General features: G+C 53.9%; 1 protein-coding gene across 2 annotated transcripts; it reads right to left on the minus strand.

Moving 5' to 3' along the window:
- Nucleotides 1–773: 773 nt before the first annotated feature.
- SMPD4 (sphingomyelin phosphodiesterase 4) lies at nt 774–26046 on the minus strand. 2 transcript variants are annotated; one of them, XM_068157158.1, is made up of 19 exons: nt 25935–26046; nt 25574–25660; nt 25066–25208; nt 24851–24926; nt 22262–22370; nt 21559–21611; nt 20285–20436; nt 19522–19654; nt 16922–16993; nt 13400–13489; nt 9709–9854; nt 8425–8515; nt 6063–6163; nt 5210–5373; nt 4462–4667; nt 3186–3419; nt 2134–2265; nt 1871–1999; nt 774–1150 (listed from the first exon to the last, which is right to left on the minus strand). In XM_068157158.1, exons 1-19 carry the CDS (start codon nt 25971–25973, stop codon nt 824–826), a joined length of 2484 nt encoding a protein of 827 aa, XP_068013259.1. In that variant the 5' UTR covers nt 25974–26046; the 3' UTR covers nt 774–823. The 2 variants fall into 2 exon arrangements, with proteins under 2 accessions (XP_068013259.1, XP_068013260.1); XM_068157159.1 differs by lacking the exon at nt 13400–13489.
- Between the last annotated feature and the right edge of the window lie 401 nt (nt 26047–26447).

A 26447-nucleotide genomic window follows, 5' to 3' on the forward strand; every position in this document is an offset into this window, starting at 1 on the left:
TTGAGGTCTCTCTGCAGAGCCTCTCTACCCTCCAGCAGATCAACTCCTGCCCCCAGCTTGGTCTCATCAGCAAATTTACTGAGGATGGACTCAAAATAAAAAAGCAGCAGCCTGGTCAGCAGGGGAAGAGAGCTGATTCTGAGACTTTGCTCCACTGAGACCTCACCTGCACCACTGCATCCAACTCTAGAGCCTTCAACTCAGGAAGGACATGGACCTGATGGAGCAGGTCTAGAGGAGGGCCTCGAAAATGATCAGGGGGTTGGAGCACCTCTGCTTGGAGGACAGGCTGAGGGAGCTGGGGGTGTTCAGCCTGGAGAAGGCTCCAGGAGACCTTAGAGCTGCCTGCCAGTACCTGAAGGGTACAAGAAGGTTGCAGAGAGACTGTTGGCAAAGGCCTGCAGTGACAAGAGGAGGGGCAAGGGTTTGACAGTAAGTTTACCCTGGGTTATAGGAACAAGTTCTGCACCATTCTCAGTCCTACAGCTGATTCTTGCTCCAGAGCAGGGTAAGAGGCTTCTGTGCAGTTAGTGCTGAACCAAGTACAGTTCTAAGGACAGGGGGAGGTTGTTCAGGCTTATCACTACTGCTGCCCCCTTCCCCCTTCAATGGGGAAAGTCAGGCACTGGAGTCCAGAGGAAGGCTTTTGTAGAAATAAGAGGTACAGTGGGCTCCCCCCTACCCACAGCTGTTCATAAACCCCAGTTAGCCTGGACATTCAAAACTACTTCAGGAAGAGCTGATACTCTTAAATTCAAACATTTTAGTCAGGCTCATCCTCAGAAGGTTTATTTTCACAAGTGGAATCCATGAGAGCAGGAACTCAGTGTTCATGTGGTCTGCAGTGGTCAGAGAAGAGAGTCATTACCACAGCATAGAGGAAGTAGCTGAGCAGGATAATGAATGTGCAGCCCACTGGCCCAATGCAGAACCAGGATGCAAGGCAGTAGAGCAGCAGCAAGGAAATGAGAGTCCTGTAGCTTGCCAGAAACCTCAGGCTGATCCTTGGTCCCCAGTTGTGGCTTGTTCTGTCCTTCACCACAGGGCTGCACCTGATCCTCTGTGTGAGCTGGGGGTTGGTGAGATGATAGCGACAGAGTCTGCCCACAAAGTCTTCCCTGGAGCAGAGCACCTCCAGCTGAGCAGCAAACTGGGAAAGGCAAAGTTCAAACATTAGCATTCTGTCCTGTTTTCTTTTACCCTTTCCTTCTTTATGGGCTGAGAATCATAGGAAGGAAGGGGGAGGAGGGGGAAAGGATCAAAATGCACTTTTAAAATGCACAACTGCTTCAGTCCAGACTTAGAGAGAAACAGAAGCACATCTGAGGAATCCTCACTCTTGTTCACACTGCCACAGGGGCACAGGCCTCACAGTCACAGAATGGGCTGGGTTGGAAGGGACCTTAAAGCTCATCCAGTTCCAGCCCCCCTTGCAAGGACACCTCCCACCGCCCAGCTTGCTCAGGGCCTCATCCAACCTGGCACTGAACACCTCCAGGCAGGGGCATCCACAACCTCCCTGGGCAACCTGCTCCAGTGTCTCCCCACCCTCCCTGGAAAGAATTTCTTCCTCCAGTCTAAGTCTGCCCTCTTCCAGCTTCAATCCATTCTGTCACAGCTAGGGGAAGCAAAGGACTGGTGCTGAAAGAGGAAGAGCATTCTGAATGCAGGCTAAGGAACACACTCTAAATGTTAGCTCTTGCTGCTTTGTGCAGGAAAAGCAGCAGGGCAGCTCCAGCAGCAGGGCTGACCCCACTGGGGAACGCCCAGCCGGCTGCCAGGCAAGGCAGGAGGCAGAGCAGAGGAGGTGCTCGCTGCGTGCGGCAGCGCAGGCCTGCAGCGCAGAGCGGCAGCGCAGGGCGGCGCTTACCCTCTGGTTGAGCAGCGAGGAGAGGCGGAACAGCAGCCGCACCAGGGTGGCGCTCTCGTAGCTGCGGATGGGCTGCAGCTCGGTGTCCCCCTGGTACTGCACCTCGAACCTGCGCAGGCCGTTTATGATCTAGAGACAGGAAAAGGCAGCGCCTGAGCCTGCAGCTTCCCCTGGCAAGGCCTTGCTCCGGGCAGCCCTCAAGCCCCAGAGAGCTTTCGTGTCTCTGGCTGGAGGACAGGATGCAGGCAGCTTTCTGCTCTCACCTGGTACCTGCCGAGCTGGGTGAGAACCAGGCCGTCCTCGCTTTCAATGCAGTCTGGGAGCTGCTTTTTCCCATTCTCATCTTGGGCTGCCCCACACTTCAGCATCATCTGGGTCAGCTGGGCCTCATTCAGCTACTCAAGGAAGCACAGTTCTAAAGCATTTGTTTGATCTAGCCTTCTCTTCCTCACTTCACAAACTCCTTATCCCTGGAAGCCTTTGACTGCCAGCACCAAGAACTGCTTAAGAGCACCTTGGTTAGACAGTAAAGAGAGATGAAAGTCTCCAGCTTTCTTGACTGTGCTCATCAAACCCAAGAGAACTGTGCTGTGTGCCCCCTTACTGCTTCAGAGCTGCCCAGAAGCTGTCATCTTCTAGGTCCTTCCTGCTTGAGGGAGTGTGGCTGACAAATGACTCTGAGTTTAACCAAAGCAACAGCCTAATTCTGCTTCCTCCAGTCATCTCTAGCTGCACTCAAAGGTTTAGAGCTCTTCACATTTAGAAAGTACTGCACTGCTTTAGCAATTGAACCCAGCCCTTGCCTGTTTGTAAAGGAGACCAGGCAGCAGGGAAAAGATAGGTTTGAATCAACTCCAGAAGAGTGCTCACTTGAAACTAAGTTGGTTTGCTCCTTAGAACTTCAGAGCATCTCATTCCATCTACACTGAAAAAGGTTGTGAAGGGCTCAGGTCAAGTCAAGCCTAGGAGGAGTTTACAACATGTACTGGCAGGGTCTCTGGGTGGCTTTGTGACCCCCAAAGTACAAGAGAAACAGAAGCACATCTGAGGAATCCTCACTCTTGTTCACACTGCCACAGGGGGACGGTCCTCACAGTCACAGAATGGGTTGGGTTGGAAGGGACCTTAAAGACCACCCAGTTCCAAACCCCCCCTGCCATGGGCAGGGACACCTCCCACCAGCCCAGGTTGCTGAAGGCCTCATCCAGCCTGGCCTTGAACACACCAGGGAGGGGGCAGCCACAGCCTCCATGGGCAACCTGCTCCAGAGTCTCCCCCCCCTCCCTGGAAAGAATTTCTCCCTGCTGTTACGTACCTTAAAGATTTGGCATAAGTATTCCAGTGCCTTCTCTAAATACTCATCTGTTTTCTTGATGCTGTCTTGCCCCATTTCATCCAGGTCATTGCCTGTGTAGGAACCATTCATCTCTGATGGTGTGAGCCTAAACCATGAGAAGAAGGAATGGGCCCCCATGGTCTCTGCAGAATGGTCTGAGATGGACTTGGCCGTCTGCTGCGCCTGACAGATTAACTGAGCCAGTTTTAACACCTGCAACAAAGAAAGAAAGAAAGGTGCTGTGGGACAAACACAGGAGCCTGAAACATCAAGCCAGGGATAAATCTCTGCCTGGGGACCTGGCAGCAAGAGCAAACTCCCTTTGAGCTCACAGGCCCCTGCGTAGGTGCACTTCCAGAAGGGCAAAGGCAGCTCCTTGCTGTTGGAGCATTGAATGGGGTGAGGCTGCTCAGCAAGCAGGCTTTGTGCAGTGCAAGGCAGCACTGGAGAGAAGCAGGCTGCTTGCTTTTCACTACAGATCTTGCTTCTGAGCCCTTTTGAGTCTCTGACCATTGGTATTTATATGATCTCTGTGTTTATACATCTCTCTTGGCTCACTCACAACCAACAGAGGAGTTCTGATGGTTTTCTTTCTACAGCAAACTAAGCTCTGAGCATTCCCATCTCCTCCTGCAGGGAGTCAAGATTTAGCTACTGGGAAACAGCAGGTGGGTTCCCATGGCCAGGAGGCAAAGGCAGACCATAGTTTGCATTAGCAGTGCCAGGTGGGACACAGAGGTGCCCAGGGACGTTGTGGCTGCCCTCTCCCTAGAGGTGTTCAGGGCCAGGCTGGATGAGGCCTTGAGCAAGCTGAGCTGGTGGGAGGTGTCCCTGCCCATGGCAGAGGGTTGGAACTGGATAATCTTTTGAGATGCCTTCCACCCTAAAGCATTCTCTGATTCTCTAACTGCTGCTCAGGGGTCTCAGCTGGCTTTTTTCACTCCTCTGGCAATTTTGGGGTGGCTGACAGGTACCAAGCAATGCAGTGACTCCCAAGTTCACAGCCAGCATTCCAGAGAGGAGCTGCCTTCAATATACTCCTGAGGCAGCAAGCTGCTACACTGACTGACTCTGCAAGTATCAGACAGATCTTCACAGCTATGCTGGGCTGACAGCCCTCCACTTCCAGAAGTCCCCATCAGCAAACAGCTATCCAGCAGGAAAGGTTTTCCAGGCTGAACTCCCCCTAGGATAGCTGCTCAGCACTGAGGAAACCCCTGGCGGGTCAGACGTGTGCCACAAACCCACTGCTTACCAGATTCCTGACTTCTGTGCCAAACATCTGCTTGTACTGGAAGTCCTGTCCTTCCAGGCTGTAGACATGGCTCTTCACCTTGAAGGAGGCATCTGTGATAGTGGGAGGCCACGAGGAGAGGAAGCTGCCACCAAAGGAGGAGGTCATGAAGAGCCGGTGTTGACGATGGGGAATGACGAGCTCTGGCTCCAGGAACAGCTGCTCCCCTGGGGTCGGAGACAAACAGTGAAGATCATCATCACTCTCCTACAAGAAAGCTGGGGAGGGACTTTTTAGGGTGTCAGGTGATTCTTCATTGAATTCTCTTTGCCCACAGGAGAAAAATCATTGAATGACTCAGGTTGGAAGGGACCTCAGAGATCATCCACTCCTCCCTGGAGGTGTTCAAGGCCAGACTGGATGAGGCCTTGAGCAACGTGGGCTAGTGGAAAGCATCCCTGCCCATGGCAGGGATTTGAAACTAAATGATCCCTTCCAACCCAAACCATTCTATGATTTCATTGTAAACCCCAAATTCTGTATTCTTTATTCCTTAAGAAAATGAGTGGAATGAACTGGGAGTGGTGGTGGCTAGAGAAGAACCACAGGCAAGTGAAAGCACTGGGACAGACTACAGCGAACACACACACAAGCTCTTCAAGCATGCCAAAGTGGAGGGCAAGTCTGTTCACCTCAGTGCTTCTGAGGCAAGGTATAGCCACTGTGAAGACAGAGAGGAGAGCACAAGTTGTCCCAAGCATCCATTTACCTTTCAGGATCATTTCAGCAAGGTTGGGCTGAGCAAAGACCTTGGCTACTCGGAACACCATGAGAGCGTTCTTTGGGCTGACCAAGTCCGTCCGAAGAGCTCTGTTCAGGAATCCTACAAACAGCTTGGTGTACATGAGCAGGTTTTCCTGAATGAAGGCAGCCCTGTCAAAGGGAGCACAGCCCTTGTGAGCACAGCCCCTGTGAGCGTAGCCCTGTCCCACTGAGCACAGCCCCTGGGAGCGCAGCCCTGTCCCACTGAGCGCAGCCCCTGGGAGCGCAGCCCCTGGGAGCACAGCCCTGTCCCACTGAGCACAGCCCCTGGGAGCACAGCATTGGAGCACAGCAGCTGTGAGCACAGCCCTGTCCCACTGAGCACAGCCCCTGTGAGCACAGCGTTGGAGCACAGTCCTTTCCCACTGAGCACAGCCCCTGTGAGCACAGTGTTGGAGCACAGCCCTGTCCCACTGAGCACAGCCCCTGGGAGCACAGCGTTGGAGCACAGTCCTGTCCCACTGAGCACAGCATTGGAGCACAGCAGCTGTGAGCACAGTCCTGTCCCACTGAGCACAGCCCCTGGGAGCACAGCCCCCTGCCCCCAAGCCAGCACAGCAATACACAGCAGTTGCTATTTCCTCTTCTGCCAAAGGAGTCATTAAGGGCATGCTTTGTTCTGGCTCTGCGGAGATGGTTTACTTGCACTGAGACAAAAGACTACTCAGAACAAAAGCCTGAGCGGAACAAATGGTCTTTGAGGAGCTGAATTCGGGCTGGTGTCTGCTTCCCGAGATCTGCTCTGTCCCTGAGGAGCTGCCGGCTGGGCTCAGCTCACCCCCACTTGCTTTCCTCCTTACCATTTCTCCGACACGCTGCGAGGCAAGGACTCTGCACTCTGGGGTGGCTTTTCTGGAGCATACCTCCAAGGCTGCAAGTAACTTAACCACATCTCAAGAACCTAAGCAAAATCACACAGAAAGGAAAATCAACACCACAGGAGCATCAGTACTTTCAGGAAAGGAAGACAAAGACTGGGCAAGATGATCCGAGGTGCCTGCCAACCCCTGCCATGCTGTGACTCTGCAAGAGGGCTTCTGTTTGGTTCTTCTAAGCCTAGTGAACATTATCCTAAGGACACCTGCAAGAAGCTCTCTAGGAATCTAAGCACCTTGGGAAAAACAGAGCTGAGGAAGCCAAGTGCATGTTCACAGACTCCTAGAAGGGTCCAGGCTGGAAGGAACCTCCAAAGCTCAGCCAGTCCAACCCCCCTGCAGTCAGCAGGGACAGCCCCAACTAGATCAGGCTGCCCAGGGCCCTGTCCAGCCTCACCTTGAGCATCTCCAAGGAAGTGACCTCAACTCCCACCTCCCTGGGCAACCCATGTTAGTGCTCCACCACCCTCAGAGAGAAGAGCTTCTTCCTGATAGCCAATCTAACTCTGCCCTTCTCTACTTTGAAGCCATTGCCCCTGGTCCTGTCCCTGCAGGCCTTTGCAAACAGTCTCTCTCCAGCCTTCCTGTTGCCCCCTTCAGGTACTGGCAGGATCCTGTTAGGTCCCCTTGGAACCTTCTCTTCTCCAGGCTGAACACCCCCAGCTCCCTCAGCCTGTCCTCACAGAGCTGCTCCAAGTCCCTGATCATTTCTGTGGCCCTCCCCTGGACCCTCTCCATCAGGCTGCTGTTCTTTAGGACCACTCTGGGTTTTGTCTGACACCCAAAAGAGATGGCACTGGGACATGTTCCTGCCAAACCCAAACTTGGTGGTTACACCTCAGGTGCATTTAGCAGTTCTGGTGGTGTTCACTAAATCCCTGCTGGAGCATAGATCTTACACTGCTGTCATCTCAGCTCTCACCTTCTGCATGTCCCACACCCACCATCCTGAGGGCACAGAGTCCTGACTGCACTGAAGCCAGGAAAAGGTTTGCTGTGAGCTCTGTCACCATCTCCTGTGGCATCCTAACTCACCTGTGTGCCTCAAACAGCACACTGCAGCTGCAGGTGTGGTGAGCAAGGCCTAGCTTTGTTACACTCTGCATTTGTGAACTCCTCCATTAACTGCCCAGACTCAAGGCTCTGAGGCATTGCTCTCCCTGCTTGCAGGAGGCAATGTGTGCAAAGTCTGAGATTGAACACATCCAAGTGCCAGGTTCTGCACATTGGCCACAACAACCCCATGCAGTGCTACAGGGTGGGGTCAGAGTGGCTGAGAGCAGCCAGGCAGAAAGGGACCTGGGGGTACTGGGTGACAGTAGGCTGAACATGAGCCAGCAGTGTGCCCAGGTGCCCAAGAAGGCCAATGGCATCCTGGCCTGCATCAGGAACAGTGTGGCCAGCAGGAGCAGGGAGGTCATTCTGCCCCTGTACACTGCACTGGTTAGGCCACACCTTGAAGTCCTGTGTCCAGTTCTGGGCTCCTCAGGTTAGGAAAGATGTTGAGTTGCTGGAAGGTGTCCAGAGAAGGGCAACAAAGCTGGGGAGGGGTCTGGAGCACAGCCCTGTGAGGAGAGGCTGAGGGAGCTGGGGTTGCTTAGCCTGGAGAAGTGGAGGCTCAGGGGAGACCTTATTGCTGTCTACAACTACCTGAAGGGAGGTTGCCTGGGAGAAGAGACCAACCCCTACCTGGCTGCAACCAGCACCAGAACAAGAGGACACAGTCTCAAGCTGTGCCAGGGGAGGTTTAGGCTGGATGTTAGGAAGAAGTTCTTCCCAGAGAGATTGCCCATTGGAATGTGCTGCCCAGGGAGGTGGTGGAGTCACCATCACTGGAGGTGTTTAGGAGGAGACTGGCTGGGGTGCTTGGTGCCATGGGTTAGTTGATTAGATGGTGCTGGGTGATAGGTTGGACTTGATGATCTCAAAGGTCTCTTCCAACCTGGTTTATTCTATTCTATTGTAACTGAAGACTGTGTTGGTTTGGTTTATGACCTATCCAAGCAGGCAGCAAGGAGTTAGGGTCTGTAAGACTATCTGTTTGAAGAGCTTCTCAATCCACAGCCATCCTTAGTAGCAGGAAAATCAGCCAACCATCATTGTCACCAAGACCTATTTAACTTCCTTTCTTGAGTCTAACAGGCATGGACCTGCCACAGAAAGATTTTCACTGCTCCAGACCAACAAAAAAAGGAGGGGTTTAAACAGCTGCTAACCAGCAATAACTTAACTACAGCAAAGGCTGGCTCTGGCAAGGCCAGGCTGGGGGAGAGCAGCAGGTACATACAGCTCTGAAAGAGGCATCCAGAGGCCAGTGCCCAAAGCAGTGCTGCAGGAAGATGTAAAGCTTCTCCTGGACAAAGCGAGGGATTACAACCCTGCAAGCAAAGACAGCCACAGGCACAAACCATTAGCACAGCTCAGCAACAACAAAGCCACCAAAACACAGCAGAGAACTCCAACCCAGCAACCCACCCACCAAAACACAGCAAAGAACTCCAACCCAGCAACCCACCCACCAAAACACAGCAAAGAACTCCAACCCAGCAACCCACCCACCAAAACACAGCAAAGAACTCCAACCCAGCAACCCACCCACCAAAACACAGCAGAGAACTCCAACCCAGCAACCCACCCACCAAAACACAGCAGAGAACTCCAACCCAGCAACCCACCCACCAAAACACAGCAAAGAAAGCCAACCCAGCAACCCACCCACCAAAACACAGCAGAGAACTCCAACCCAGCAACCCACCCACCAAAACACAGCAAAGAACTCCAACCCAGCAACCCACCCACCAAAACACAGCAGAGAACTCCAACCCAGCAACCCACCCACCAAAACACAGCAAAGAACTCCAACCCAGCAACCCACCCACCAAAACACAGCAAAGAACTCCAACCCAGCAACCCACCCACCAAAACTCAGCAAAGAACTCCAACCCAGCAACCCACCCACCAAAACACAGCAAAGAACTCCAACCCAGCAACCCACCCACCAAAACACAGCAGAGAACTCCAACCCAGCAACCCACCCACCAAAACACAGCAGAGAACTCCAACCCAGCAACCCACCCAACGACTCAGCACCCTTCCACCGATGCAGACACAGAAAGGGATGGTCCAAACTTGTTCTTTCTGAAGCAAAGCTGCTTCTGGCCCTTGAATTTCAACCCCACTGCAGAAACAAACCCTGGCCAGACCCCCCCTGGTAGCAGTAATTTGTCTCTTGGCTTCTGCAAAGATAGAGACTGACCAAAGAGCAAGGCACTCCCCTCCTGGGGGTGCCCTTCCCATCTGCCCCCCAGGCTGCTCTTGGGTGCTTGGCAGCTCCTGGCAAGGCAGCATGGTGGCTGCAGGAGAGTTCATTGGAAAGGGTAGAACTCTGAGATATTTCTTGGCCCTAGGAGTTTAGCTCAAGGTCTCCAAAAGCAATCAGAGAGGCTGGGAGGGAACCTAAGCCATTACTCTCATGTATTTTAATGGACCCCTGTGTTCAGCCATCAAAAATCCCTCAGCAACAGGAGAGCTTTGCCAGGAGGTTTCAGAGGCAGGCTGCTCCTGGACCTACCTTTTGAACTCCTCCAGGGGGCTGGCTGTATGGGAGTGGGCTGAAGGGGAGAGAGGCTCTGGTTTCAGGCTGTTGCTGAAAGCATGGAGGTGTTTGACGAGCAGCCTCACCACCAGCACGTGCTCCTCGGTGGGCTTGAAGGCCTCCTGGATCCAAAGCAAAGCACAGCAAGGTGATGAGCAGTGTCATGGCCACAGAGAGGCCAGGAAGAGCACAGAGCACAGCTCAAAATGCAACCAATGCTCCCTTTCTTCCAGGTTCCTCACAGCCTGGTGCCACCTGATGTCAGACAGGCTCCCTCCCTAGGACAGCCTGCAGCCACCCCCTGCCATCATCTCTCTAGGGAGCAGCAGCACCTTGGAGAATGTCACTGGGAGAAGCCCCTCTGGTGCCCTCAATTTCAGGCTAGCACTAAAGAACAGAGTGAGCTGTAGGTTTGGACTTACCCCTTTCTGAAAACACAACATTCAGCCTCTCACTGTGGGTCTAAGGTCATGGCTGGGGACACCACCACAGATCCTTTATTTATGCTGCTGGCTGGCTTTGAGTTCTCCTTCCTATGCTGCTGCTCAGCTGCCTTACGAGAAAGAATCATCCTGGAAAGAGCCCTGGGCAGTGCAAGAACTGCTTCAAGTTCTGCATGGCCCTGCTGTTTCTAGCACCACCACAGGTAGAAGCAGCCTGGGGAGTGCTGGTGAGCCAGGGTGGTGCCACCAGGAAATGAGGGCATGGTATGGCAGGGTGAGGAGTGAGGCAAAAGGAGTTAGGCCTGGGCACTCAGCTTCAGGGCTGGTCTGCTGCAGAAGCTGGGGACAAAGCCCTCTGCTGCTGCAATCTGCTCTAAGAGCAGTGAACTGATCTCAGCCCACTGTTGAAGGCAGACCTGAAGGGGTCACTTTCAGCCCAAGTCTCACAGCTCTGCTGTCTCTCCAGAGCTGAGAATGTACCTGACACAAGAGTGACAGCTGCCAGGAGCCTCTTCAAGCTGCAAGGCATCTCCAGGATGCCAAAGGCAACCAGGCTGAGCTGAGGCACTGGATGTGATCCCAGGGGACTGGCAGGCATTTTTACACCTAAAAACTTCTTTCTTAAACAGCATTCCCAGTGCTGGGGGCAGGGAAGGGTTTGGGGTGTGGGGTGGAGGTCCTTCCTGTGGCCTTTTCTCTGCAAGGCCTGAGGCAAAGCAGTTGTGGTTGCACAGCCTCTTCAGGGTTTTGTAGCACACTGTAAAGCTCACTCCAGAAAGAAAGATTCCAGGCTGGAGGAAAAAGCAGCCAGGGCTGAGGATAACATCCATCACCAGTGCTAAGGAAGGCTGCTCTTGAGTGCTTGGCAGCTCCTGGCAAGGCAGCATGGTGGCTGCTGGGGTTTATAGACAAGGGTAGAAAGAACTCTGAGAAGTGGCTTTGCCCTAGGAGTTTAGATCAGGGTCTCCAAAAGCAATCAGAGAGGTTGAGCACTCTGCTGTTAGGCCTTGAAAAGGTGCCATCACAAATGAGAACTGCAGGCTCCCCTTGCAGGTGCCTTTGGAATCACAAACCCAGCAGCCCCACCCCTTCAACACCCCCTGGCAGGTGATGATGCTGCAGTTTTCCCACCCAGCAATCCTGATCCTCTCCTCTTAGCCTAGCTCAGCACCACCACAAGCATTATTAGTTTCCAGAGTGGCTTCTCCCCCACCAGCTGCTGTCCAGCCTTGGCTTGCAGGCTGGGTGGCTGCCACTCTCAGCACAGGAGTGAGAGAAGCAGCCTAGCACAAAAGCTTGCAGGGCCAAGCAGCAGTTCCTGCTCCCCTTTCGAAGCAGCCCCTCCAGTACCCACTGCACTTAGAGGATCACCAAGCAGGACAACTCTGTGTAGTGCTGCAGAGCTTCACAGCACAGGCTCAGCCCTCCCCTTTCCCCAGATGAAGGCCCCCTGAGGAAAGGGCTGAGGCAGGGAAAGAGGAGTCAGGAGCTTGTTCCAACAGGAATGTTTCTGCATGCACATCTCCTGAACAATCTGCAAAGGTACCCAGGTGTGCTTCTGCAGGAGTGGGCAAGGCAGGGCTGGATTCCCAGCACCAATTTGGTACCATCCAGTGGCATTTCACTGCCTAAACCCCCTAGACATTACCTACCTTGCTTAGAGGTGAGAGCCATGCAAATTCTGATCTTCTCTTCCATGCAAGGTTTGCTTAAATGACTTTAAATGAGTGTGGGAGGGGCAGAAATCTGCCAGCAGTGAAACCACTTTGAGTGTCAAAAAGCAAAGGTGTCAGCAGAGCTGCCAAGTCTCTTTCTGCAAAGCATCACCAGAATGCAGCTCTAAAGATGGGATTCCAAACCACTCCCAGAATGGGCTGGGGTGGAAGGGACCTCCAAAGCTCACCCAGTCCATCCCCCCTGCACTCAGCAGTCCTCCACTAGAGCAGGTTGCTCAGAGCCCTGTCAAGCCTGGCCTGGAACATCTCCAGGGATGGAGCCTCAACCACCTCCCTGAGCAACCTGGTGCAGTGTTCCAGCAGCCTCCTGGTGCAGAACTTGTTCCTCATCTCCAATGCAAATCTGCTCTGCTCTCATTTCAAATCACTGTCCCTCATCCTGTCACTACATAAGGCACAAAGTCCTTCTAATGCACTGTGCCCTAGACTGGCTCAGGTTGGAAGGGACCCCAGAGCTCATCTCCTCCAACCTCCCCACCATGGGCAGGGACACCTCTCAACTAGACTCAGCTGCTCAAGGCCTCATCCCACTTGGCCTTGAACACCCCCAGGGAGGAGGCAGCCACAGCCTCCCTGGGCAGCCTGTGCCAGAGTCTCACCACCCTCACACTGAAGAACTTCTTCCTCAGCTCCAGTCTAGCCCTGCTCTGCCTCAGCTTCAAACCATTCCCCCTTCTCCTCTCTTTAGACACCCTCAGGAAAAGTCTCTCTGCAGCCTTCCTGCAGGATCCTTTCAGCTACTGGCAGGCAGCTCTAAGGTCCCCCTGGAACCTTCTTTTCTCCAGGCTGAACACCCCCAGCTCCCTCAGCCTGTGCTCACAGCAGAGCTGCTCCAGCCCTTGGATCATCTGTGTGACTTCCTCTGGCCTCACCCCCGCAGCTCTGTGTCCTTTCTCATGCTGGGAACACCAGAGCTGGAAGCAGGATTGGAGGTGAGGTCTGAGCAGAGCCAAGGGGCAGAATCCCTTCTCCTGCCCTGCTGCCCAGCACACAGCTGCCTGCTGGGCTGCATGAGGGCACTGCTGGCCCCTGGGGAGCTGCTCAGCAACCAACACCCCCAAGCCTGCTGCTCTCACAGTATCACTAAGGTTGGAAGAGACCTCAAAGATCATCAAGTCCAACCTGTCACCACAGAGCTCATGACTAGAGCATGGCACCAAGTGCCACGTCCAATCTCCCCAACCCACTCTGCACCCAGCCTGGATTTGTGCCTAGGACTGGCCAGTCCCAGCTGCAGTTCCCTGCCCTGTGACTTGCTGACCCTCCTGCAGCTGGCACTGCACCACTCCTCTTCTCTCCATGCCCTTTGCTGAGCCCTCTCAGTCTGTCCCCAGAGAAGGTTCAGCAAAGCTCTGTGCAGGGACCTCAGTCGAGCCGCAGCAGCAGAGCTGGGCAGAGCTGCTCTCCAGCCAGCCCCAGTACACTTTGCAGATTATCTGATGGAACAAGAGCTTGCCAAAAGGAACCAAAATGAGCAGATGGTAATACTTGGTATGCTTGGAGGGCCTGGTAGCTGGGTTGGGCAGGACTACCGTGGTGCTTACTGGAGATACTGAGTCGGTAGTGGAGAACCTCCAGCTGAGACAACAGAAACAAAAAGGAAGGGGGAAGGGGGGGGGGGGGGAGGGGAAAAAGAAGAGGAGAGAAGAGAGCAAGAGAAAGAAAAAACAAGAAAAAAAAAGTGAGAATGAGGCCAAGGAAGAAGGGTGGGGGGAAAAATATGAACATCACAAATACAGTCAGGGACAACACATCACAGCAGCAACTGCAGCCACAGTAGCCTCTTCATCCTGCTGACTACCTCCTCACTGCTCCACCCCCTCTCTATCCACCTGAACATCCAGAGAACATCAGGCTGGAAGGGACCTCAGGGAGCATCAGCTCCAACCATGGACTGGGAGGTGGTGTCCACAAAGCTCAGCTGTGGCTCTCCTCCTCCCTACCCTCAGAGCAAGTCCCGGTGGTAGGGGAACTGGAGCTCCTGCCAAAGGAACTCCCTGCTTCAGGAGTGAACTGAGCTGCAGTGAGGATCTGCAGCCTGCTGGGGAGTGTCTTGTTCAGTAATGAAGTGAAGCTGTTCAGTACTCTGCAGGCTGTTTGAGTGGCCTTTAGGAAATGCTGTCCTTTCTCCTGTGCTGCTGGAGAAGCAGGGTTTGTGTGCTGGGAAGAAACTCCCAGGGAGGCTTTCTCCTTCCCAAGGAACAGGAATTAAAAGCAAGCTTGGCTTTTTACAGTCATTGTGAGCCTGCCCAGTTGAGTTTCCAGCAGTTCAGAGAGATCCTCTGTTTCTACTTAAAGGCCATTTGGGGAGGCTGCAGGTCTGGTGAACTTCCTCCCAGGAGGAAATTCCTTTGACGCTTAGGGCACCACCCTGTGTACAGCCAGGCAAAAGGCAGCTGCCACAGTGTGTGTTGGCAGCCTGCAAGCCTCACCAGATCCCTTCTGGGAGTTAGGCAGAGCAGCCCTGGGCTGTGCTGGTGAAGAGGATACTGCAGTGACAGTGCCACACATGTATGGGAGCAATGAGAAAACATGGGACAAAAATATGTGCCCTACACAGATCCCAATGGCTCCTGCCAGCATGGAAACCACCTCTCCAGAGCACAGCTCTGCTGCCTCTCTACAGCCCCTCCCCAAGCTCCTCTAGGGCCAGTTTGGTGCCTTTTGGTTTGACCCCCTCAGCCTGGCAGGATTGTTACTGCAAGCTCCCCAACAGCTCAGACACTGCCTGCTCCTCAGCTGCCTCCCCTGGCACAGGAGGAGCCTGTAGGCTAATGGTGTTCCACAGGCAGTGCTGGGATCTGTGGCACCTGGCACTGGAAGGTCAGGAAGCATCACAGAAGTTTTAATCAAACAGCTTAAAGGTTCCCTGTGACTACAGCAGAGGGGAACAGCAAAAGAGATGCTTCAGGCTTGGGCTCTGGATCATCAGAGAGAGGAAGAGCAAGGAGCCAGGGGAAAGGAAAAGAGCAGAGTCAGTAGGGAGGAGAGAGGAGCTCAGGGTCACACCAGAGCTGGAAGGGCTGCAAAGCAGCTAAGCAGGAGAGAGGCACATCTGAAAACAGATGATTGGCTGTTCATTCCCATTCCACCCCCTTCTGCTTCTCAGGAGAAGCCTCTGACACCCTGACCAAGGCTTAAGGGAAATCTGTCACTGCTTGAGGCACTTCACAGCAGTCACACATCTGCCTTGGCCCATCAAAACAAACACAGAGCAAGTTCTGGGGAGCCTCATCCCCTCCTCCTGTGGGGAAGCTGTGTAGACATGGAGTCACTGATGGCCAAACAGGCACAAATGGTCACTGACTCCTTCCCCTTCCAAACACACAGAAGGCCAAAGAGAATCAAGTGAACCTGCAGCATTACTAAGCCTTTTAAGGGTAAGGTTTAGGGTGACCTTGGGTTCCCAGTCAAGCCCTTTAAACCCTTCTGTTGGAACAACCCTTCCCTTTCTGCAGAGTCTGCTTCCTCATCTGAGGAACTGAGAGGCAGACTCTGGTCCTTCAGCCTGCCCTGAGACCAGCCTACAGAGCTTCCTTTGTGCACCCCAGTCCCCAGCTGCTCTGAAACCCTTCCTCAAGCCTGCAGGAGGGATCCTTCATCCATCTAAGGAGGTCATGGAGAATTCCAATCCCTTATTTAGGTCTTCTAAACCCCAAAGAGTGAAGACTACTTCATGCCCATGATTAGTTCTCATCAAAGATGAAACCAAAATACCATCAGGGGGGAGCTCTGGCCTCAAGCTGGGGCTCAACACAGCCTGGGGAGGATCCTGCAGGGATGATTTCAGAGAGCTTTAAGGTCTAGGCCTGTCCTACTGATTCTGCTGCTAATCACTGTCTGTAACTGCTGCTCCCTAGAGCTAGGGGAGAGCATCAGCAATGCAGAGGGTGAGCAGAGGAGGGAAGTTTAAAGCAATCCTTACTTCTGGCCTAAGCACAGAACTGGATGCACAGAGACTGGACAGACAGACAGACCAAAAGTACTTCAAGCAAAGCCTTTCCATCACAGGTGCAGAGCCATGCTGCTGGGAGCCCCAGCTGGAGACTGCAGCAGCAGTGAGGCCACATTTGGATGTCAGCTTTAAAAGGACAAAACCCCCTCAGTACTTCAGCCCTCCAGTGGTTCTCCCTGGCACAAGGCCAGTGCAATTTCTCAAGTCAGTCAGCTCTCACCTGGCTTCTCTCACCCAGGAATAGATCCTGAGTACCTTTCAGACTGCTTTCCCCTTCTATTAAAGTCCCACAGTGACCCAAGAGGGAATTCAGAGGATCCATCATTTCCCCCCCCTTCAAATTCACTTTACATCTACAATGCCTTTGAACTTCAGGCTCCTCCACACTTATTTTGCCCCACATGCAGTAGTTTGTTACTGAAAAGGCCACCACAAAGTGCTTCAAACAGCCATTAGCTGAGCAAGAGTGTGCAAGGTCACCTGAGCTCTGCAGCTACAGAACTGCTGCTGAGAACCACGAGGGTGAAGATACTTTGGAGGAGTTTGGAATAGGAAGCAGCCAAAAAAGATTGCTTCTTTCACTTAACCCCTGAAGCACAGCCTAGCAAGGCTTCCTTTGTGGTTTTAACTTGGGTTTGTGCTTAAAAAAAACAGGGAAAAGGTTCCAGATCTCAGCAATGGTTCATTGGCATTTCAGTGGCCACCACTGCTGGAAACCAGTGGGAGCTCTTTGGCAGCAGCCCCCCTGCCCCCAGGGGGATTGAACAGGAAGGTTTTGTAGTGGGCTTCTGGTTTGATTGGTGGTGTTCAGGTTGTTGTGACCCTCCCACAAGCTGGGCCTCCCACCCTCCCAGAATAAACCAACAAAGCAAACCCAAGGCAGCTTCTGCCATGCTCTGGGTGGCAGCACTGATTCACAACGTCCTGCACCACCGGTGGGGGAAACTCTGCTCCTCTGCACCAAGACCCCCACAGCAGCCTCCAGAGAACAGGAGATCTACCCCAAGGTAAAGAGCTCAAGCATCAGATGGCACTCACGAAGCACAGACTGTTACCTTGACATGAGGGGACTGCATTTTCTGGTACATTTCCAGGGAATAATGGTGGAGCCACATCTCAACAAAGATCTGCAAAACCAAATCATTTGGCTCAGAAATCATCCAGGGCTAGACAGAAGCCAGGGGTAAGGGAAGACCAGAGAACAGGATGTGAAAAGCAAGCTGTAGCTGGAAACAGGCAGCTGCTGAGGGATGTTTCAGGTGCTCCTCACAGCCATGCCATGAGCAGGCACACTGCTAGCAGCTGTTGAAGCACCAACAGTTCAGTTCAGGCACCTGTTGACACAGCAGGAAGCTGCTTCAGAACAACTGTTCAGTATCACAGTATCACTAACCAAGGATGGAAGAGACCTCGAGGGTCATCGAGTCCAAGCTATCAACACAGACCTCATGACCAGACCATGGCACCAAGTGCCACGTCCAATCTCCTCTTGAACACCTCCAGGGATGGGGACTCCACCACCTCCCTGGGCAGCACATTCCAAAGGCTAACAACTCTCTCTGGGAAGAACTTTCTCCTCACCTCGAGTCTAAACCTCCCCTGGCGCAGCTTGAGACTGTGTCCTCTTGTTCTGGTGCTGGTTGCCTGGGAGAAGAGACCAACCCCTTCCTGGCTACAGCCACCTTTCAGGTAGTTGTAGAGGGCAATGAGGTCTGCCCTGAGCCTCTTCTCCAGACTAAACAATCCCAGCTCCCTCAGCCTCTCCTCACAGGGCTGTGCTCAAGGCCTCTCCCCAGCCTTGTTGCCCTTCTCTGGACACGTTCAAGTGTTTCGATGTCCTTAAACTGAGGGGCCCAGAACTGGACACAGGACTCAAGGTGCAGCCTAACCAATGCAGAGTACAGGGGCACAATGAGTTCCCTGCTCCTGCTGGCCACACTATTCCTAATGCAGGCCAGGATGCCATTGGCCCTCTTGGCCACCTGGGCACACTGCTGGCTCATGTTCAGGCGGCTGTCAATCAGCACCCCCAGGTCCCTCTCTGTTTGGCAACTCTCAGCCACTCTGCCCCCAGCCTGTAGCTCTGCATGGGGTTGCCATGGCCAAAGTGCAGCACCTGGCACTTGGACTTGTTGAATGCCATCCTGTTGGACTCTGCCCATCTGTCCAGTCTGTCGAGGTCCCTGTGCAGGTCCCTCAGCAGACTCTCTTCTGCCTTCCCTTGATGGGGAATAGAACAAACACCTCTGTGCTCAACCTCTGCTAAGAGCACAGAATTGATGCAGGATTAACCCCAAAAAATGAACAGATCAGGTTTAGAAACCTGTATGGCTTGATGTCAGTACTTAGATGTAGACTGCAGCAAGGCCTTGGACACCGTCCCCCACAGCAAACTCCTGGCCAAGCTGTCAGCCCATGGCTTGGACAGCAGCACTCTGAGCTGGGTTAGGAACTGGCTGGAGGCTGAGCCCAGAGAGTGGTGGTGAATGGTGCCACAGCCAGCTGGCAGCCAGGCACCAGTGGTGTCCCCCAGGGATCAGTGCTGGGCCCCATCCTGTTCAGAATCCAGATCCTGATCTGGATAAGGGCATTGAGTCCATCCTCAGTAAATTTGCAGATGACACCAAGCTGGGGGCAGGAGTTGATCTGCTGGAGGGTAGAGAGGCTCTGCAGAGGGACCTTGACAGGCTGGGCAGATGGGCAGAGTCCAAGGGCATGAGATTTAACATACCCAAGTGCCAGGTTCTGCACATTGGCCACAACAACCCCAGGCAGTGCTACAGGCTGGGGTCAGAGTGGCTGAGAGCAGCCAGGCAGAGAGGGACCTGGAGGTGCTGGTTGATGGTAGGCTGAACATGAGCCTGCAGTGTGCCCAGGTGCCCAAGAAGGCCAATGGCATCCTGGCCTGCATCAGGAACAGTGTGGCCAGCAGGAGCAGGAAGATCATTCTGCCCCTGTACACTGCACTGGTTAGGCCACACCTCGAGTCCTGTGTCCAGTTCTGGGCCCCTCAGTTTCGGAAAGATGTTGAGTTGCTGGAAGGTGTCCAGAGAAGGGCAACAAGGCTGGGGAGGGGTCTGCAGCACAGCCCTGTGAGGAGAGGCTGAGGGAGCTGGGGTTGCTTAGCCTGGAGAAGAGGAGGCTCAGGGGAGACCTTATTGCTGTCTACAACTACCTCAAGGGAGGTTGTAGCCAGGTGGGGGTTGGTCTCTTCTCCCAGGCAACCAGCACCAGAACAAGAGGACACAGTCTCAAGCTGTGCCAGGGGAGGTTTAGGCTGGGTGTTAGGAAGAAGTTCTTCCCAGAGAGACTGGCCATTGGAATGAGCTGCCCAGGGAGGTGGTGGAGTCACCATCACTGGAGGTGCTTAGGGAGAGCCTGGCTGGGGTGCTTGGAGCCATGGTTTAGTTGATTAGATGGTGTTGGGTGATAGGTTGGACTTGATGATCTCAAAGGTCTTTCCCAACCTGGTTAATTCTATTCTAGATATGCAGTCTCAAAGAAAAAGGCATGAAGTGCCTTTCTAAATGACAACTGAAGTGTCACAGAGGTTCTTTGCTGCACTCTCAGTGCTCTCTGCTTGAAAAAGCAGAGATTCCTCAGCCAGCAGCAAGGAGAGCTCTGGGCTGGTTTCTCTTCCTTCCACCCAACTGACCTGAAGCAGTGTTTCTGACCTCCAGATCTCCTGGGAAGCAGGGTCAGCATTCACAGAGGGCTGGTGGGCAATGTGCCTCTTCAGCAAGCTGGTGTGGTGCATCCCATAGGAAGTGAAAGGCACTGCTGGAGACCTTGGAAGGCAAGTCAATGGAGACACTGAGGTCAGTAAGCCTCAGCACAGGGAAATGGATCACTGCTCTTCATCACCAGTGGAACACAGTCTAAGAAGTAAAACTGCACAGCTGATCACACTCAGCAAGCTTCTGCTTCTAGTCCCTAGCTGGAACCAAACACTCCATCACCAGGCACTGAGAGGTGCTCCTCCCCCTCCACTCTGCCCTGCTGAGGCCACATCTAGAATTATTGTGTCCAGTCCTGGGCCCCTCAGGGAACTGCTTGAGAGAGTCCAACACAGAGCCACAAAGGTGCTGAAGGCAGTGGGACATCTCCCTGCTGAGGCCAGGCTGAGGGAGCTGGGGCTCTGGAGCTTGGAGAAGCCTGAGGGCTGCCCCCAGTCCTGCTGCAAAAGATGATGAGATGTTGTTGCCTGTAGCTGCCTTTTGTGCTCCAGCAGCAGCTACCTTTCACACTCCCAAATGAAACCTTCATGGTAAAACTAAGTGAACCTGAATCTACTTAATTGTTGTAATTATGTGGCAAGTCCATTCAGATCACAACAGAGTGGAGGTGCTTTCCACTCCAGCAAGCTGCACTTTGTACTCAGTGCTCCCAGGATTTGCCTCTGGCACTGCAGTCATTACCTGGGAGCTGGGGAAGGGATGGCTCCCCCAGGGTTTGAGGAAGGGGGAGGAAGAACACTTCCTTCTGTGGGCAGGAAACACTTCAGGTATGTGTCCACCAAGATGAAATAAGCACTGTTGGAAGGACTGACGTGGTGGGTGACAGCTGAGCTCTGAAACAGACAGAACACAGCTGGAATCACAGACTGGGACTTGAAGGCACTCCTAGAGAGTGCCTGCTGCACAGCCAGGGCCAAGGAGCACAGTGAAGCCAATGGTTATGAAAGGTGAGCTGACAACAGACACTTTGGTGTCTGCTCTGCTCTGGTGAGACCTCCCCTGCAGTGCTGGGTCCACCTCTGGGGCCCTCAACACAAGAGAGACCTGGACCTGCTGGAGAGGGTCCAGAGGAGGCCACAAGGATGAGCAGAGGAGAACCTCTGCTGTGGGCACAGGCTGGGAGAGTTGGGGCTGCTCAGCCTGGAGAAGACTCCAAGGGGACCTTAGAGCTGCACTGCAACATCTGCAGGGGACCTGCAGGCAGGCTGGGGAGGGACTGTGGGGATAGGCCAAGGGGCAGTGGTTTGGAGCTGGAGCAGGGCAGAGTTAGGCTGGACATCAGGAGGAAGTTCTGCACAGTGAGGGTGGGGTGAGACTGGCACAGGCTGCCCAGGGAGGTGGTTGAGGCCCCATCCCTGGAGACATCCAAGCTCAGCCTTGCTGTGTCCCTGTGCAGCCTGCTCTAGCTGGAGGTGTCCCTGCTGCCTGCAGGGGGGGTGGAAAAGATGTCCTTGGAGGCTCCCTTCCAGCCCAGTGCCAGCTGTGACTGTGTGGAGCAAAGGTAAAGCAGCTACACACAGGGGAAGTGCTGCTGCAGTAGTGAATGTGACCAGGCCTGGAGGAGTGCAGTACCCTACAGCACAGCCAACAGCAGCAAGAGCAGCCCAGGGCCCAGAGAGCACAGTACCCACCACTGCACAAAGGAAGCCTCTTTGGAATCCTGCTCTGTGCTGCATGTTTGGGGTGGGCTGAAAATTCCCCCCAACATTCAGCTGCCAGCCCAGCCTAAAATTACCAGAGTGCTGCTGGGCTGGCTGCTCCCTGCTGTATCCAAGGTGGGAATGCTTGTTTGTTATCCAGTCTGGCATCACCAACTGGCCCAAAGCAAGGGCCAGCTCTACAAGTGCAGATCAAGTGGCTGTTAGCTCAGCTGGACAGCATCTCAGCAGGCTCTTAAAGCACTGGGGAAGAAAGGCTGAGAGTGCTCCAAGGGAAGACTTGCACAAGGCACTTACCTTCTGTGTAATCAAGCTAATTGCAAAGTAAAACATGTAATACTCAAAGGGATCTGGAAGAGGGAGAGAGTCAAGGATCAGAGGATAAAAAAGCAGGTTAAGAGATCTGGGCAGGCTGACTAGAAATTAATGAGGCTTCATTTTGTCAGTGCTAAAATCAACCCAGAGCAAAAACCCAGCTCTGCCTTCTGGCTTCCCAGCTGACTCCATCACTGGGACCTGAGGTTCTACCTGTGGTGGGCCAAGGGGTGCTGGGGCCAAGGGGTGCTGGGCCAAGGGGTGCTGGGCCAAGGGGTGCTGGGCCAAGGGGTGCTGGGGCATTGCTCTTGTTAGCACATTTAGCTATCTCCCACTGAAAAGTGCAGCTGCAAGCTAGACTGCTGCCAAGCTAACCTGGCCCCTTTTTTCTGTCACATTACATCAGCCATGAGCAGTCACAGAGCCAAAAGTTGTGCAATAGAGGCTCTGCTGAAACCCCTGGGAATTCTGGGCTTGGCTTGAAGGAGGCCAGAGATGCCCCCCCAGAAAAGCTCAGGCTGATTTTTCTTCCTTTGAATCCAGACATTTCTGATCACCCCAAGCTGATGTAGCACAGCCATGATTTAGAACAGACACATCACCACCACACAACAGAAAGGATCCTCACCTCTCACTCTGGGGTTAAGTAAAAAGGGATTAAAATACCCAACTCTTAAAAGGATACTCAGAGCCAAATTCAACCCTAAACCACCAGAGGAAGGGAACTGGACTTTGTTGTGGTATAAAGAGCACTCTGGGAGGACTTGTTCTTGTATGGAAGCCTTCACAGGGCCCTGAAAGACAGAGCAAAGGAATTATTAAGCCTGGCCACTCAGCACACCTGGAGTGGGTGCTCAGGTAGGGAAGCTCTGCTGCATTTCAGCATTCTGGGGTGAAATCTGCAACAGCTCAGTGGGATTCCACTGCACTGCAGCAGTACCTTGAGCAAATGCACACTCTTCAGACACCAACCAACTTCCTCACTGAAAAGGAGCATTCAGTGCAATAACATCACTGCAATGTGCTGCCCAGGGAGGTGGTGGAGTCCCCATCCCTGGAGGTGTTCAAGAGGGGATTGGACGTGGCACTTGGTGCCATGGTTTAGTCATGGGGTCTGTGGTGACAGGTTGGACTGGATGATCTTTGAGGTCTCTTCCAACCTTAGTGATACTGTGAACAGGCAGAGAGGGACCTGGGAGTGCTGGGTGATGGTAGGCTGAACATGAGCCAGCAGTGTGCCCAGGTGCCCAAGAAGGCCAATGGCATCCTGGCCTGCATCAGGGACAGTGTGGCCAGCAGGAGCAGGGAGGTCATTCTGCCCCTGGACTCAGCGCTGGTTAGGCCACAGCTTGAGTCCTGTGTCCAGTTCTGGGCCCCTCAGGTTAGGAAAGATGTTGAGTTGCTGGAAGGTGTCCAGAGAAGGGCAACAAAGCTGGGGAGGGGTTTGGAGCACAGCCCTGTGAGGAGAGGCTGAGGGAGCTGGGGTTGCTTAGCCTGGAGAAGAGGAGGCTCAGGGGAGACCTTCTTGCTGTCTACAACTACCTGAAGGGAGGTTGTAGCCAGGTGGGAGTTGGTCTCCGCTCCCAGGCACCCAGCACCAGAACAAGAGGACACAGTCTCAAGCTGTGCCAGGGGAGGTTCAGGATGGATGTTAGGAAGGAGTTCTTCCCAGAGAGATTGGCCATTGGAATGTGCTGCCCAGGGAGGTGGTGGAGTCACCATCACTGGAGGTGTTTAGGAGGAGACTGGCTGGGGTGCTTGGTGCCATGGTTTAGTTGATCAGATGGTGTTGGGTGATAGGTTGGACTTGATGATCTCAAAGGTCTTTTCCAACCTGGTTAACTCTATTCTATTAATAACAAAACCAAAAGAAGTCTTCCCAGCTGTAGTGGGGAGCAGCAGAAAACTGGTGTTTGCCTGAGGGTTTTCTCAAGGTCACTTTGCTGTCAGCCAGCTTCCTTTTGCTAAAGGCTGTAGAACTGTCTGAATCAATTTGTAGAGAGCAAGCAGCCATGGCAGCAGCAGGGGAACAATTCTGCAGCTCACCATTTTTGTCTGAAACATCACACTTCACATCCAGGTTAGCAGTTAAGTCCTCCAACAGATGGGCAGAAAGCAGGGCCAGGGAAGGCACTGCTCTGTGGTCAGCCTGGGGCACCACTGTCAGTCCTGCAGCTGCCAGTAACCAAGAGAAAGCACACTGCTTCCTCTGGGAACAGGGCAGGAGTTACACTGCACTCTGCTTGCCTGAGCAGCAAAAGACACCAGACAGGACAGCACCCAGAGAGACCTGGACAAGCTGGGGAGGTGGTGCCCAGGTGAGACTCATGGGGTTCAACAAGGTCAAGTGCAGGGCTCTGCAGCTGGGCTGGAACAATCCTCACTGTCAATACAGACTGGGGGAGGTGGTGTTAGAATGCAGCCCTGTGGAGAAGGACTTGGGGATGCTGATGGATGAGAAGCTGGACATGAGCAGGCAGTCTGAGCTTGCAGCACCAGAGGCCAATCACATCCTGGGCTGCATCCAAAGCAGCACTGCCAGCAGACCCAGAGAGGTGATGCTGCCACTTTGCTCTGCTGAGCCCTCACCTGGAGTACTGTGTGCAGGTCTGGAGCCCTCAGTACAGGAAGGACATGGACCTGATGGAGAGGGTACAGGGGAGGGCCATGAAAGTGATCAGGGACTTGGAGCAGCTCTGCTGTGAGGACAGGCTGAGGGAGCTGGGGGTGTTCAGCCTGGAGAAGAGAAGGCTCCAAGGAGACCTAATAGCAGTCTGCCAGTACCTGAAGGGGGCTGCAGGAAGGCTGCAGAGACTGTTTGCAAAGGCCTGCAGGGACAGGACCAGGGGCAATGGCTTCAAACTAGAGGAGGGCAGATTTAGACTGGATATCAGGAAGAAGTTCTTCACTTTGAGGGTGGTAGAACACTGGAACAGGTTGCCCAGGGAGGTGGTTGAGGCCCCTTCTCTGGAGATATTCAAGGTGAGGCTCAAGGAGGCCCCAGGCAGCCTGATCTAGTGAAGGATGTCCCTACTGACTGCAGGGGGGGTTGGACTGGATGACTTTTGGATGCTCCTTCTGGCCTGGACCATTCTACAATTCTAAATAGCAAGCTTCCAACAACCACCATGGCTGAGGACTCTTCTCTAACCACAGTTTAAAGAGATGGAGCACTGAGGCTACACCAAATGAAGCACATGCAAAGTTCCAACAGCTGCAGCTGCAGCAGCAACAACAACAACATTCTTTTCTTACACATTTCTTTGTTACTCACTGGAAGATATGTGACTGGGAAATCATATCTGTACTCTTCTGCTTGGAGTTTGTAAACCAACTTCATCATGGGGCCACTGCAAACAAGCAGCAGAAAGAAAATTCCTTGTGAGCCCCCTTTCTCTCCTGCCTCACTATTGTGAGCTTAAAAAAAGGTCAAACACTGGTCAGTTGTTCACCACCCTTTCTATTCTGTGCTGACATGATGAAGTTTACCTGGGATCCAGGAAATCCAAAGCCACGGAGTACTCAGTAGGATTCGTTCTCCCTTGCAAACAGCGAAGATTCCAGCCCACAATGACACCATCCAGGCTACCAAAAATGCTCTCCACCAGCCAGGGGAAGATGCCATGGAGTTCCTGTGGGGAAAACACACACAAACAGCTCATGTCTGCAGTCCCCCACTTGAGCTGCACACTCCAGGATGCACAAAGATGCAGGCTGAGAGCTGCCTGTAAGCTTCCGTCCTACAGAGTGGGTTGCAATCACAGGGAGCCTGCTGAAAGTGCAGATGTCCTCAGCAGCATCACATCCACACCTTTGTCACTATTTTTCTCCATAGACTGAGGCTGAAGGGCGTCAGTAAAGTGCAGCACACTGGCACAGCCTTTTAAGGCCTGGATCCCCACTGTGTTACTTGGGGTCCTCCCCAACGCTCCGTCAGAGATACAGCAACAAAGGGAAGAGTACTAGGAGCAAATAAAAAGCAAACTTCCCAGCTCACCTTGGCGGGAAACTCCTCAATGACCGTCTCCAGGTCGTGGCACCTCTGAACAAACGGTTTGTTGACACAGTCCGCCTTCAGAGTGGCCTGTTATGAAGCATAAACGAAACGGATCAGCCCCGCCAGAAAGGACGATATTCAGCGCGGACATGATGGGAACCACCGCTCCCCCCCACTCCCCCAGCCCCACATTGCGCCTCTCCTCCAGGACAGCTCCACTGTGGATGCAGCCCAAGCTACGCCGAGCGCCGCTTTCACTTCACGGGCGCCTAACAAAGCCCGCACGGAATCGGAAAACGCAGTCCCCCACCGAAAGGGGCCGGGCCGCTGCCCGCTCACACAGCGTCCGCTCGCCACCCACCAGCAGGAAGCTCGGCTGCTGCAGCTGAGGCCCGGCCATGCCGCCCCTGCCCGCGGCGGGCACGGCGCCCTCAGCCTCCCGCGACTCCCGCGGCCGCCGATCCCGCGCTCGGCCCGGCGCAGCTCTTTTGCGTCACCGCCCCCGGCCCGCGCCCGGCGCGCCGCGATGACGTCACCGCGCCCTGCACGCCTGTGCGCGGGCTGGCCCCGCTAGGGGCGCCGGCGAGTTCCTGCAGTCACAGAGTCGTGGACTCAGTAAGGGTGCGAGCGACCCCGAGGAACGTCGGCTGCGGCCGGCAGCCCAGCGCCCCCATGGCCGGCACAGAATCAGCCGGGCTGGAAGAGAACTCCCAAGATCACCGAGTCCAACCCATCACCCAACCCCATCTACTCAACCAGACCATGGCACTAAGTGCCTCATCCAGGCTTTCCTTAGACGCCTCCAGGGACCTCATCACCTCCCTGGGCAGCCCAGTCCAAAGCACAATCACTGTGAAGAACTTCTTCCTAACAT

The sequence above is a fragment of the Melanerpes formicivorus genome, unplaced genomic scaffold (assembly GCF_026170545.1).
Source record: "Melanerpes formicivorus ecotype bairdi unplaced genomic scaffold, bMelFor1.0.p_v2 SCAF_36, whole genome shotgun sequence".
NCBI classification, from domain to species: Eukaryota; Metazoa; Chordata; class Aves; order Piciformes; family Picidae; genus Melanerpes; species Melanerpes formicivorus.